Below are 13,295 nucleotides of genomic sequence, written 5' to 3' on the forward strand. Positions count from 1 at the left end.
TATAAATTAAAGTTGCTTTCTACTTTTGAAAAAGGAAATCTCTTTCTATTTCACTCCACTACTCGAATGCTATCACCTTTTTCTTCAACAACATTACTTTCTTACTTAAAACGAAAGGAAATGGCTTCTTTTTTTTTTTTCATTAAATTGTAATGTGTGTTCAAAATATTATCATTAAATCAAATAATTTTCTAATTAAATCATTAATTTACTGTTTTTAATGTTATAAATAAATAATAAAAAAAGATAATATTTGTCCATTATTTCTATTACACTATAAATGATATATACATAGACGATGCACAGCAAGTTGACTGACAAGAAAGGAGACAAGAAATTCTTTAGACCCAGACAAAATTTGATGAGACGCATGCACTTTGCTTACAACTACTCATCTTTTTCTTTTGCCCGACTCTCCTTGGGATCCACTTTTTCTTTTTTCTTAAATTATATATAACACAACCACTACTCTCCCTGCTATTATTTCCATCCATGCATGTACATATATACATATGCTTAGTTGTAAATCTTTCTAACTATTTTATATATTTACATTCACAAGTTATTTTAGTGTTATATATACTCTTGTAATTTTCTTTAACTGTCTAATGTTTTTGTCATAAAGTGAAAAATTCTCTTATTCATTCAAGAGATTGTCAGTTTCAATTTATCATGGATATTACAATTAAAAAAATTTATCTAACATAAAAAAAAAAAAAGAAAAAATTCTATTTATAAATATAATAAAATTGTTAAAATTAAACTTAATTTAGTTATTATAGTTTTATAACGTATATTTAATATGTTATATAAATATATATATATATACATATATGTGGGGTAGTATCATACTATGTTCTACGATATACTGTCCCCACCAAGGCCATTAAATATCCATCATGTCTGATGACTGAAAATGTGGAAGAAGAATTCTTATTCTTTCTACATAATGGACTGTCGATCAGAATTGCCATTTGACACAACCCTCGTACGGACGACATGAGTTTGGATAAGTATGTAGGCATTATCCAATACAAACATTAAAGGAATCATCTCATATGTTTTGGAGATTCCAAAGAATCATATCACATCATGTAATACATACATACATACATACATACATACATATATATATATATATATGTGATGTTGAAAAACAAAACTCCTTACCCCACCCGCCAAATCACAACGTCAATCTTTTGTTTTTCCCTTCAACTAATTTGCTTTCTGTTTCTAATTCCAACAAATTTTAATTTTAATAAAAATTCAAATTCCAACCCTCAATTTATAATCTCATCAACTAATACTAAATTAAATTCTTAATTATTTTCCATTAAACAAGCGTTGTATAGAAGTTGGAGTGAAAAATTAACAGCCCCAAGATGTATACTTCAGTCCTTATTTGCAAAAGGTGTCAACTTTAAAAAACTCGAGAAACACCTGCATAATCTTTTATTCCTCCAAATAAATTACAAGAACAGCTACGCTAAACAGAGACTTAGACGTTGGAAGAACGAAAAGAGGGCTCCATGAGATATTGAAACAAAACCAAAGTTATCCTTCCAACCTATTTGCACAAGTGTCCCTGTCCTACAATGTACATTTAAGCTTCTCTATGAAGTGCAACTCCGTGAATTTAGAAACTGTCACATTGCGGAATATGGACATGCAGATTGCAGAGTAATATCGGAATTTTTTGAATAAAAGAACACCCGATTGGAGAATGAGGCCAACTGTCGAAGTTTGAGAAACCAGACACTTCCATGTCAGACCTGATGAGAGATCCATCAACCTTGCATGACAGGGTCGAATCCATCGTAGGTAGATTACAAAGCATACTAGCAAAATGAGAAAGATGTTCCAGTAATGATTAAGAAAAACAAAGGCACGCCAAGTTTACCTCGGAGAAATCAGCTAGCTTCAACGCAAAGGGGTAGAGCATAATAACTTGAGGAGGGCTGGATATCTATAAGACAAGATTAAAGCAACTTATAGTTAGTGCTGGCTCATGAATTATAATAATAGGTATCAAGTGAAAAGAAATAATGTTCGTACCATCTGATTCCATTTGCAACCAATCCCGTGTACAGATCAAGGCCTGTCGGGTTTCTGCACTAAGCAAACTTTGACAACTCTCAAGCACTCGTCCTCCACAACTGAATGCTGACTCAGGTGCAACAGTTGACATGGGAGTTCCCAGAACATCCCGTGCCATCATGGACAAGATTGGGTATCTTGGTGTGTGAACTTTCCACCAGTTCAATACACTGAAATCACAATTACGCGGAAAGACTGGTTCCTCCAAATATTTGTCCAAGTCTGACACTGAATTTTGATTTTGTGAAGTCTCATGCAGAAATTTGTCAAATCCCTTCAATCTGTCTCTACTATCATTGCTAGTAGTAGGTAAGCTACTTCCGGGCGCTGCTGAGCCTTCATCAACCAAAGTTGAGCAGATAGAATATGCACTGAAAAGTTCTTTAATACTATCAGAAACTTCTTTGATTCGATCGAGAGCAGTACTACCATATATTTGGGAATAGTAATACTCCACCAGCTTCATCTTAAACCGGGGATCTAAGATAGCGGCTACTGCCAAAGCCAGGCTGCACTTACTCCAATATTTATCAAATTTAGCTTTCATCTTAGATGCCAAGGAACTAAGAAAACTATCAGGGCTCTTGCACCATTCAATCAATTGGATGTGAATATCACAGATATCAGGAAAGTAAATATTTGCTGTCGGACATTTATTTCCGGGAAAGATGCTTGTGATTTCAACAAAAAGTTTCAGATAGCTGGTAATAGAACTTGTCCAATCCCACTCTTCATCTGTTATAGCTGATTCATACTCATGATCATGGTCTCGCAAGTGACAAAATACAGCCCTGTATTCCAAGGCAGTTTCAAGCATGAAGTATGTAGAGTTCCATTGAACTGGAGAATCAAGAACTAAGTTCTTCTGGCTGTTGACTCCAACATGCTGACAAATCTCGTTGAATTTTCCTTGATTTGCTTGTGAAGTCTTTACATATCTAATGCTACCTCGAATCTTTTGAATTACCCCTCTAAATGCTTCAATGGCATCTTGAACAATCAAATTTAGAACATGTGCAGCAGAGCGTACATCAAACAATTGGCTGTTACTCAAGTGAGGTCTGCTTTGGGAGATCCGGTCTTTAATTCTGACAACAATATCATCATCGGTAGAACAATCATCAAATGTCATGGCAAACAACTTAAATTCAATCTCCCAGCTCATTAAGCACTTAATAATTACTTCTGAGAGCATGTCTCGAGTATGAGAAGAATCAAGTGTGACAAAATTCAGAATTTTCCTATGTAATTTCCAATCATCATCAATGTAATGAGCTGTCAAACACAAATAATCAGCATTGTCTGGCGAAGACCACATTTCAACAGAAAGGTTAATTCTCCCATGCAATTTGCTTATCATCTCAAATACTTTCTGTTTCTCTCTACTATAAATTTCAACACAAGAAATCTCGATATCGTTATTTGGCACAACTTCAAATTGTGGTTGAAGATTCTTGACAAAAACTTTGAATCCAACATGATCAACCATGGTTAATGGGTAACCGTGTAATATAATCATCCGTGCAAGATCAAGCCTACTCCTTTCTTGATCGAACTTACTACTTCCATGGCTAATAACTTCATCTCTTCTCTGATCTTGATCAAATTTAACAATTGTTGGCTTGATATACTCATCTTTTCTTTGACTTTCATCAAAACTGATATTTGAAATGGAAATGGAGCTTTCCTTTTTCCTTCTCTTTGCTGCCAGCAGTTGAGATACATCATAATTAGATCTTTTCAGACAGCGCATTAAATGATTTCTCAGGTGGGTTGTTCCACTATTACTTGATCCACTGAGTTTCTTATTACAATGAACACAAACAGCATAACATATGTCAGCCTTTCTAACTCTTTCAAAGTGATTCCATACAACAGATGTCAACCTCTTAGGTTTCTTTATAGTTGACTCATTTGACACTTCCATTGCATATAGTAGTGGTGAATCACAATCTGCATATCATGGAAAATTGGATGATAACATTGATCTACCAACTTTTATGAGAAATGGTAACAAGAGACAAACAAAAATACCAGCATAAACCAACAATACAGAATAAACAGAATTTACAAAAAACTTGACCATTCTTTTCTTGCAGAATTTACCTAAAACCTACTAAAATACCCAACATCTTTTTACTAATGTAAATTATGCCCAACCCAAGCCCAGCACTAAAAGCAAAGTAGTAAAATTACTAGAATCAGATCCCAGTCAACACACCTAGAACTCTCATGCTCCAGGAGTGACTCCAACTTCCATACAGTAATAAGTTAGTCTATGGGTCCAACCCATTACCCACACAAAATGTGTTAGGCACTTGATAAGGGCTGAATACACAGTAATGACAAATATACAACAGGACGGCCTAATTAAAGCTTAATCATGCAAGATCATTATTAGTTTGACATACATCAAAAACAAAACAAATGGGTCGTAGCAAACTCTCAAAGGAAAGGCCTAGAATAAACAAATGTCAAAAACAAAAATTCAAAATTTTACAAGCTTAATACTCCAATACATTATACTTCACCATAAGGGTTCTGTCAAAATCAAGTAATCAAACACAATTCCATGAACAATTCTCAAAGCCAAAGTATGACACGCTGAAAAAGCAATATCAAATCCGCCACTCATGTAATAATCAAAGAGACCAGATTAAACATGATGATACAGCAAAATTAATCAGCTGGATTATCTCAAAAACACAATTGAACAACTAAGAATGCCGCACCGAACTATCCAACAAAAAATCCAAAAGAAGGGGAAAAAAAGGTCATAATAGAATTGATTCTGATAATTGATTTGGGTCTTACCTAGATTGTTGAGCGAGATTAGCTTTTTAGTTATCCTTTCCTGCTCCAAATCTTCAGAGTCCGATCGGAGGATCCGGCTCCTTTAGGGTTTCGGATAGTTTCGTCGAGAGCCAAAAAGGGACGACCCGATAACGGAATCGAGAGAGAATTTGGGTTAAGATCCGAATAAAACTATACCCATATCTGTTTATTGGGAATTAATGGGTGATGGGTCCGGTCAACGGTCAATTTGAATTTTATTTTAGTTTTATTATTTAGGTAGTTGTTCGTGGGCAGGTGATTATTTTATTAATTCATTTTATTAATTGCATTTAGTAATTAAAAACATGATGTTTAAATAAAAATAATAAAAATAATATATCATCATTTTTCATCTAACTATTTTTTAAATAATAAATATAAATTGTATCACTAAATATAAACATCAAAGATGTACCAATTTATATACAAAATTATTTATAAATCAATAAATTCTACTAAATGCTCCTTATAATACAATGGTATACCTATAACTAGGGATTCTATCTTTTAACCATTCAATTTTTTTTTTATCTAACTAATTTATTTAATTAACTTATTTACATTCTCTTAAAATTTACAATTTGTATAAAAATAATATAAGTAATAAAATATTTATAACGAATATATATTTTTATTTTATATAATAAATATTTTGTAATAAATTCTTTATATAAACCTACAACTATTTATTTTTTTAAGAGTTATTGAATTGTAGCCTATATTTAAGGCATGAATTTTAAATTTTTTAAAAAATAGTTTTTATTAGTATTATAAATTAAATTAATCAATATAGTATAAAATAATACAAAATTTAAAAAATAAATAATAAGTATTTAGATTTTCTGAAAAATATTTTCTTTTTTTTTAATTTAAAAAATTATTATATTTTTTATTCCCCTAAAATTGTCTGCTAAGATCCGAATAAGTGGGCCCGTCAACCACCATCGAGTCGAGTCGGGTCGGATTTTGGGCCGGAAAAACGCAAAGAAAACGGAAAACAAAAACAGAATCAGGGAAGCCTACAGTGCTCTGCTTCACTCCAAGTCGAGAGAATGGCGAGGAAGAAGCTGCTGTTACTGCTAAAACCCTTCGATGTCTACCCGATCATTCAATCAAACGGCTTTTCTCGCATCAACAACCGACAGGTATTCATTTCTTTTCTTCATTTCATATCTCTACCGCAAGACCACGACATTTTCTGATTCTCTACCTCGACGCTGTTCCTTTTATGCACAGGCCTCGTACATTCATTACCTCATAGTTTTCACCCTATGCTTCGTTACAGTTTTTCCCTAATGATGTTGTTTTCTTAACCTCTCTTGTGTTTTTTTTAATGCTTCGTGGTTTAAACTGGTTATGTTTGTACATTTTCGCATATGCGTATAAAAAGTATTGAAGGTGTTTGATAAAATGTTCAATTAACTTGGTATCTGCTCTAATCGTCAATGTACGCTTGGGAACTGAGGAAATAAGAAATGGTGTAAGTGTAGGTCGGGAATTGGTTTTGTATCTTCTCTGAACGTTAATTCTTCCTGCTCTCTTTTGTTGTTTATTCTGATGGTATCAATGTGGTTAGATCATGAAAGTAGAGTAAAAACACGTATAAGTTAAAATGTGCTATAATGAATTTTTTCTTCGCATAATACTAATTGTTTTAATCTTAATTAAGAATATTCTATTGGAGATATCACAGGTTTTTCAGTATCTAGAAAACAGGCGCAGGGTTCACAAGGATGCTATAAACATCTGCCAGGAAGTATTGCGGAAAAAGTCTGTTGATTGGGAACCAATTCTCCGCAACAATTTGTCACAACCAATTTGTAACGTGGATTTGGTTGTTACTCTTGGTGGTGATGGCACACTTCTGCAGGCCAGCCATTTTGTAGATGACTCAACTCCAGTTCTAGGAGTAAATTCTGACCCCACCCAAGATGATGAGGTTAGTTAATACTTTTCCATCTTTCGGTGCTCTTGTAGACTCACAAAATGTCTGTCTTCTCCAAATCATCTCATTTTGTTGTTATGTATTGGGCATGGACAACAGCTCATTATTTCTTTGTTTGTGTTTGGGTAGGTGGAGGAATTCCGGGATCAATTTGATGCGACCAGAAGCACTGGCTATCTGTGTGCAGGAAGTGTTCAAAACTTCGAACAAGTAAGACTATATAAGATACCAAAAAGCAATGAAACATTGAACAGTAAGAATGCGTAGTTTGTGAAAGTATGATCTTAATATCTCAATTAGTAAATTTTACTTTTTTTGGAGTCTAGAAATAATCTCTCATCGATTAGTCCACCTTTGATGATGGCTATATCGGGGTATTTTTATTATATGCGTAAACTTGGTATCTTACCTTCCCCACCCAACATCCTCTGAACAAGCATGTTGTTAGATTACACAAGTTTCTTTTATTTGCATTCATCACGACATTCTCACCTTTATATTCGTTGTACTTTAATATTTGAAATCTTATTCTTATTATTGTTTCTGTAATGCTATTCAATTTATGCTAATTAGGACAAAGCAAAGAGCAGTTCTTCTCTAGGTGAGGAATTTCCTGCTTTAATTCTTGGTCATGGGACAGGTATTAGATGACATCTTAGAAGGCCAAACAACTCCTTCTAAACTATCGAGGTTGTCAATATGTTTGAATTCAAAGCAGCTGCCCGTGTATGCTCTCAATGACATTTTGGTTGCACATCCATGTCCTGCAACAGTTTCTAGATTCTCATTCAGGCATGCCATTTCTCTTGTACTTGAATCAGAAAGCAACTATAATTTATGTTCAACTTCTTAATCATAACCATTATATTGCAGAATTCAAAGGAATGGTCAGCCGTGTTCACCACTGGTTAACTGTCGATCCAGTGGTCTCAGAGTTTCAACTGCAGCTGGATCTACAGCTGCAATGCTCTCGGCCGGTGGGTTTGTGATGCCTATATTGTCTCAGGATCTCCAGTACATGGTGAGAGAGCCTATCTCTCCTGGAGCCTTTTCTGCCCGGATGCACGGATTAGTGAAATCAGATGAGTCAATGGACATTGGATGGTGTTCAAAAGAGGGTTTGATATATGTTGATGGTTCTCATGTCTTCTATTCTGTTCAAAAGGGGGATGCAATTGAGCTCTCTTCTAAAGCCCCAGTTTTGAAGGTTTACATGCCCGCTCATTTGTCATCATGAAACTCTGGAAGACCGTTAAAAGTCCAGTGGGGAACCGATTTTAGGTATTGTTCAATTTTTTGTTATAAGGATTTCCCTCATCGATTAGTCCACCTTTGTTGATGAGGAAAATCAATCCCAGAAGCAGGAGAATCTAGAATAATAGCAAATAACAGGCTATGTACAGTTATCATTATCTGAGGAGGAATAGATTTGATAGCCTTGTATATATTTTCAATATGAAAGGCAAATGGTGATTACAAGAGGTGAGTCACAGTTGTTGTCAGCTGCTAGTACACTAAAGCAACATATACCAAGTCGGCAAACAAAACTAAAGTTACGAAAACTATAGGAACGGAAATCACATCTGTTTTCTTTTCTTCTCCTCTTATCTCTAAGAGCAGTCGGAAAAGTAAATGAAGGATTCTTATCATCATAATAAAATGTCCAACATTGCAATTGGTTAGTCCAGAAAAGAGCAAGTCTTCCATCAGTCTACAACCTGGAAAACCATAATTTTGTTAACATTTCCAAAAAAGAGTCAACTATGTGAATGAATGGAGTTTAGTTTGTCATTACGTGAACAATGGAGGGCGGCTACGAGAGAGCTGGGGTCGTTTTATGGGAGAGATGATCAGATTTCTTAGGGTCATTGATGGGTTGCCAGCACCGCCTCCAAAAACTGAATGACCACCACCGGACCTTCTATTCCCAGCATCAACAGGAATAGCTGCTTGTTGTGCTGGTGAGCCAGTCGAGAAGTCAAAAGGACCAGAGTTGTTACTATTTTGTCTTGCTGGCCACACATCTTCTCTAGGTCCTGGAGTTGCAGGAGACAAAATGGTCCAATCTGCAACAAATAAGTCAACTTGATTTGGAGATACTTAAGCAAAAATAGGTGGCTAGGCAAAACTTTCCTTCACAACCTTGGAAGCTAACGTTATCAGTAAGGTAACTCAAGGAAACTTCTGATTAAGAAAAGAGCAGGACTACCTTTTCTAATGGGATCTCTGTTTTCCATCATGTTAGTTGTTGGGTTTGAAAAAATATCTGGTTCATTTCGGAAAAAACTGTTTGCAGGTTGAATAGCCGATCTTTTCAATGACTCGTACTCGTTCCTCAATTGGTCATACATTTCATCAAGCTTCCTTTTCTGCCTGATATTCGTAATTAACAGTAGTTGCTATAAATCCAAAAATGAATACCAAAAGAAAACAAAACGTTTTAGAGAACATATATAGACTAGCCTTGACTTCTCAGAAAACTTTTCCTGGAGCTCTTGTTTATCCTTGGACACACTTTCCATCTCCTGCTCCATCATCTGACACCTCTTGGCCATTTTCTGATATGCAGTATGCACTTGCTCCAGCTTTTCTGTGAACTTCTGTTGCATTGTCTCACATTTCTGTCGGCATTGAGATACAATTCTGTTCATCTTATACTGCATTTCTAATTCCTTTTGCCCAATGTAAAACATTACACTTCGATAGGCACTCTTCATTACTGAGATTGATCAAGGAACATTCAAGTCCTTCACAAGTATCTTTTTGAAGTTATGAGAGTCCTTCATCCCACTTATTTAGTAACTATCACAGATGACTACTAAAAAAGTTGTGTCAAATTAACAGCAATGACAAATTAATTTCACCAAAAAATGCGTTCCCAAATCTTAATTTTTTGTCCAACCAAATAACTGGTAACAAGTAGAAAAATAATCAGCTAAAACACTTAAAAAGACATAACAGGATACAAATTTGCGGAGATATTCCAGCCATGGCCATCTGCAAGGATGTAGAAGTGAGAGTAAGTGACTCAGAAATTTTTTATGACCAAAAAATACGTAAAACATTCTGAACACAAAAAACGTACGGGAGCAAAGACAATCTAGTATAGAATGCAAGATATACTATTCCAAGATAAGTACTTGCTTACATTTATCCATTCATCATTTGGGTTGATATCAATGGGTTTCATTAGACTGAGAAGAGAAACCAAGATAATAATTAGAAGTGGAACTTTCGAACATGCCATGAAATCCGAACGAGATATCAAAAAACTGCTGAAGACAGTATCCCATAGTCTAGTACTTAGAATAAAAAATAAGAACTTCCATGCAGCAGCATTTGATTGTATTTGTAAACCTTCAGAGTCTAAAGAGAAAATGCATTCAGGGGCATCACATTGTAAATCCTCGTCATAAGACCTAGTTATGTTTATATAAAAACTATAGTTATCAAAATTCTGATTTTTTTTTTTAATTTTTGCACAACTATGATGACTGACTGTTCACGTACATTATTAAGCACCTTGGGCACTCGAAGAGCAACCTAAAACGCATTCAAGGACAATGTATGACCAAGAAATATTTCTCACCTCTTGGAAAGTACCTGATCACAAATCGGACATGCAGCATCATTGCTGAGGATCTTGGACGCATCTTCGGTACCTTCTCACATTGTTAAGGGAACCATATGCATTCATATACCAGAGGGATACAGAATGTGAATAGTGAAATGGGTGGCACCCATTAGGATACACAAGATGTGACCACAGATCGTAGAAATGGCTCGTCCTTCCAATTCTCGCCAGCACGCATTGCATCGCATCTCAACTCCTGGTATAAGTTCCCAGATCTGCATAGCGCATGAACCAATATATAACAATGGAAAACTAAAGTGAGGTTCTAACAATAGGTACATGCTTCGTGCTTGTTTCCGTGGCAATTAAGGTGCATAAAAATGGTCCAAGTACAACGAGAATACTGACAAAGAGAATAGAATTCTTTCATGTCTGCACTGAAACACTATGTATATATGATTTTATTGCTGCAAATGGAGACCAGGTCAATGGAACCTAAAACATGCTTGAATCATCTCTATTTGTCTTTTTGTTAAGCAGGATGCTTAAATATAGATGAAAGAGAGGCGTAACTCCAGGATTTGATTCGGAAGAATTTCTCATAAGTCAGAGCATTAATTCTCAACGAAAAATGCACCGTAAATTTTTGGATGAAAACCAGGATACCTTACCCAGAGAATGTCTTGCCAAAGAACCATTCATTCAATAGATATCAACACAAAGGACATAATGAAATTTTAAAACTTCTTTTCGATTTGGTTCAACCAAGAGCTCCAACAGGTTGTTCCTGCGGAGCTTAAAGGATTCAGATCTTAAAAATCGCAATGATACAAAGCACCAAAAAAGCTCAAATTAGGGAGGAGTTCTACATAAAATGCATGAGACTAGAACCAAAACTACGTTTGGATCTATTCCTCCCATCTCCAGAGTTCTTGACGGAAATTAATACCTATAGGTATCCATTGAGGCCATCCAAGTAACATTTCGTTTTCAACACCAAATGTGAAAATGTAAGCAAGAAAAGGCATCTAAAAACCCTAAGATTCAACAGAGCTGAACTATGTATATATCGTTGAACAGTCAGAATTAACTAGGATCTCGATTTTGAAAACAATTACCGGATCCTAAAGATTGCAAAATGCATGTTTACCAATTTCCATTTTCCTTCCTTACAATATCTCCGCAACCTAAAGACCGAAAAAAGAGAAAAAAACGAAAACAGATCTGTGCGCTTGCACTGCAGGGTTTTACATCGAGAATCAATATAAATTCGTTGCAAAACGTCGGTTTCTCCCTCCTCGATCAGGTTCTCAAATCAATCCCTTAAAATTATAGAAAAATGGTAACTATCAACTTTAAACTCTTAAAATATGCACAAGAACACCCGAAACAAATCGTTAAGAAACTCGAAATCATCTTCGACAATTTCGTAATTACCTCAATAGAACAAGAGCAAACGCGGGAGTCGAAGGCAGAAATTTTGGCGCTAACCGTCGGGTATGTGCGTTGGAGGTTTGAACTTCGAATGAAGAATTTAAATCGGAAATGGCGGGAAAGAAATGAAAAAATCGGCCGTTATCATTAGAGGTTTGAAACATCTGCGTTTTGTAATCAGGATGAATTAATTACATATAATTTCGTCTCATCAATTATTTTAATTTAATTTTTTTGAACGAATAAATCTAATTTAATTATATTATAGGGTAAAGTTCTATTGAGGTAATTATATTATAGGGTAAATTTAATTATTATTATTATTTCTTATGCTTTCCAATTTTAGGATTCATTTATATTTGTTTCAATTTCTAAACAAAAATAGTGATAAGTTAAAGTGCTAAATCAAAACAAATTTTTTTTTTTGATATAACTACAAATTGATAGCTAAAAACTCGTAATTTTTATGTATAAAAAAAAATATGTGAAACATAAACATGTTTTCTGTATTATTTAATTTAATTTATGTATTTTTTTTTTAAAAATTATATTTATCTTATTATTAACTGTCAACATCATTAATTTAAATTTTATGTATTAATAAATTTGATACGTAATGTATTCTGAGTGATCTGATTATGAGTTGAATATCACGTTAAATATAATATAATATTAAAAATATTATATGTAAAATAATTTAATTTAATTTATGAATTAAAAAAAAACTAATTAAAATTTCTAAAACCAATTCCTCGATACCTTTCTTTCTCTTATTCTTCGTCCCCCCCTTATTTGATAGCTAAAATCAATAAATGAATAATGAAATATAAGTAAAAAATATAGAAAAGAGATTTTAATAAATAATCAAAAATTAGAATGCTCATTTATGTGGAATATTAGAACAAGTTGAGCTAGATATTTTGAAACAAGTAGGCAAGTTGTTAGTAATAAGATTCATAAAATAAAGTCGAAGCTATTCGCAAGTTGGTTGTATCAAAGTAAAATGATCCTTTTAGTTTTTTAATTTTTAAATAAATAGAAAGTTATATATTTTTTTAGAATTATATTAGAATGTAATACTATTTTAAGAAATAATTTTTTTTTTTAAGAAGTGAAATATTTTAAAAAATCAGATTGTATTAAAAAGTAAGTACATTTAGAAATAAATGTACCATAAGATATAAAATGCTTTAAGATCTATCTTAAATAAGTAAGTTTAAAGGTTAAATGACTATTTTAAAAAGATAAATTTATGTACATGAAAAATATATTTTTTTAGAGTGATATATTTTATGATTTTTTATAAAAAAAGATTAAAGTCAAAATTTTAATTTATTATAATTATTTTAATTAAAAAATTTAATTATTATAAAATATGAAGTATTATTATATTAAAGATTTAGGGATCAA

The 13,295-nt window shown here is 33.5% G+C and overlaps 3 protein-coding genes across 14 annotated transcripts; 1 reads left to right on the plus strand and 2 right to left on the minus strand.

The window, feature by feature from the left end:
- Window positions 1-1,419: 1,419 nt before the first annotated feature.
- LOC110812536 (zinc finger BED domain-containing protein RICESLEEPER 2-like) lies at window positions 1,420-5,086 on the minus strand. Of its 3 annotated transcripts, none has more exons than XM_022039335.2 (4): window positions 4,912-5,086; window positions 2,056-4,050; window positions 1,901-1,966; window positions 1,420-1,772 (listed from the first exon to the last, which is right to left on the minus strand). In XM_022039335.2, exons 2-3 carry the CDS (start codon window positions 4,022-4,024, stop codon window positions 1,911-1,913), a joined length of 2,025 nt encoding a protein of 674 aa, XP_021895027.2. In that variant the 5' UTR covers window positions 4,025-4,050; window positions 4,912-5,086; the 3' UTR covers window positions 1,420-1,772; window positions 1,901-1,910. The 3 variants fall into 3 exon arrangements, with proteins under 3 accessions (XP_021895027.2, XP_021895026.2, XP_021895025.2); XM_022039334.2 differs by having other exon boundaries at window positions 1,420-1,792; XM_022039333.2 differs by having other exon boundaries at window positions 1,420-1,966.
- Window positions 5,087-5,919: 833 nt separating this feature from the next.
- On the plus strand, window positions 5,920-8,379 carry NADK3 (NAD(H) kinase 3). The gene is made up of 5 exons (XM_022039264.2): window positions 5,920-6,077; window positions 6,626-6,871; window positions 7,007-7,087; window positions 7,518-7,669; window positions 7,751-8,379. The coding sequence occupies exons 1-5, from the start codon at window positions 5,985-5,987 to the stop codon at window positions 8,112-8,114; spliced, it is 936 nt and encodes a 311-aa protein (XP_021894956.2). The 5' UTR covers window positions 5,920-5,984; the 3' UTR covers window positions 8,115-8,379.
- HEI10 (RING/U-box superfamily protein) lies at window positions 8,287-12,046 on the minus strand. 10 transcript variants are annotated; one of them, XM_088218475.1, is made up of 10 exons: window positions 11,889-12,010; window positions 11,703-11,773; window positions 10,630-10,726; window positions 10,481-10,539; window positions 10,026-10,071; window positions 9,844-9,874; window positions 9,341-9,596; window positions 9,087-9,250; window positions 8,673-8,943; window positions 8,287-8,595 (listed from the first exon to the last, which is right to left on the minus strand). In XM_088218475.1, exons 3-10 carry the CDS (start codon window positions 10,687-10,689, stop codon window positions 8,589-8,591), a joined length of 894 nt encoding a protein of 297 aa, XP_088074601.1. In that variant the 5' UTR covers window positions 10,690-10,726; window positions 11,703-11,773; window positions 11,889-12,010; the 3' UTR covers window positions 8,287-8,588. The 10 variants fall into 10 exon arrangements, with proteins under 10 accessions (XP_088074601.1, XP_088074599.1, XP_088074600.1 ...); XM_088218473.1 differs by having other exon boundaries at window positions 10,467-10,539; XM_088218474.1 differs by having other exon boundaries at window positions 11,602-11,773.
- Window positions 12,047-13,295: the final 1,249 nt, after the last annotated feature.

The sequence above is a fragment of the Carica papaya genome, chromosome 4, assembly GCF_054855325.1.
Source record: "Carica papaya isolate Zhongbai chromosome 4, ASM5485532v1, whole genome shotgun sequence".
Lineage (NCBI taxonomy): Eukaryota > Viridiplantae > Streptophyta > Magnoliopsida > Brassicales > Caricaceae > Carica > Carica papaya.

Bases quoted from the DNA above. Each gene is read 5' to 3' on its own strand.
- LOC110812536 (XM_022039335.2), bottom strand. From the start codon at position 4,024: ATGGAAGTGTCAAATGAGTCAACTATAAAGAAACCTAAGAGGTTGACA. The intron at 1,967-2,055 runs GTACGAACATTA...CTTGTCTTATAG, and splicing joins GTTGCAAATGGAATCAGATG to ATATCCAGCCCTCCTCAAGT.
- HEI10 (XM_088218468.1), bottom strand. From the start codon at position 11,595: ATGCATTTTGCAATCTTTAGGATCCG. The intron at 10,072-10,480 runs GTACTTTCCAAG...TTCTCTTCTCAG, and splicing joins CATGTCCGATTTGTGATCAG to TCTAATGAAACCCATTGATA. The intron at 8,944-9,086 runs GTAGTCCTGCTC...TATTTGTTGCAG, and splicing joins CAGAGATCCCATTAGAAAAG to ATTGGACCATTTTGTCTCCT.
- NADK3 (XM_022039264.2), top strand. From the start codon at position 5,985: ATGGCGAGGAAGAAGCTGCTGTTACTGCTAAAACCCTTCGATGTCTAC. The intron at 6,078-6,625 runs GTATTCATTTCT...GAGATATCACAG, and splicing joins CTCGCATCAACAACCGACAG to GTTTTTCAGTATCTAGAAAA. The intron at 6,872-7,006 runs GTTAGTTAATAC...GTGTTTGGGTAG, and splicing joins ACCCCACCCAAGATGATGAG to GTGGAGGAATTCCGGGATCA.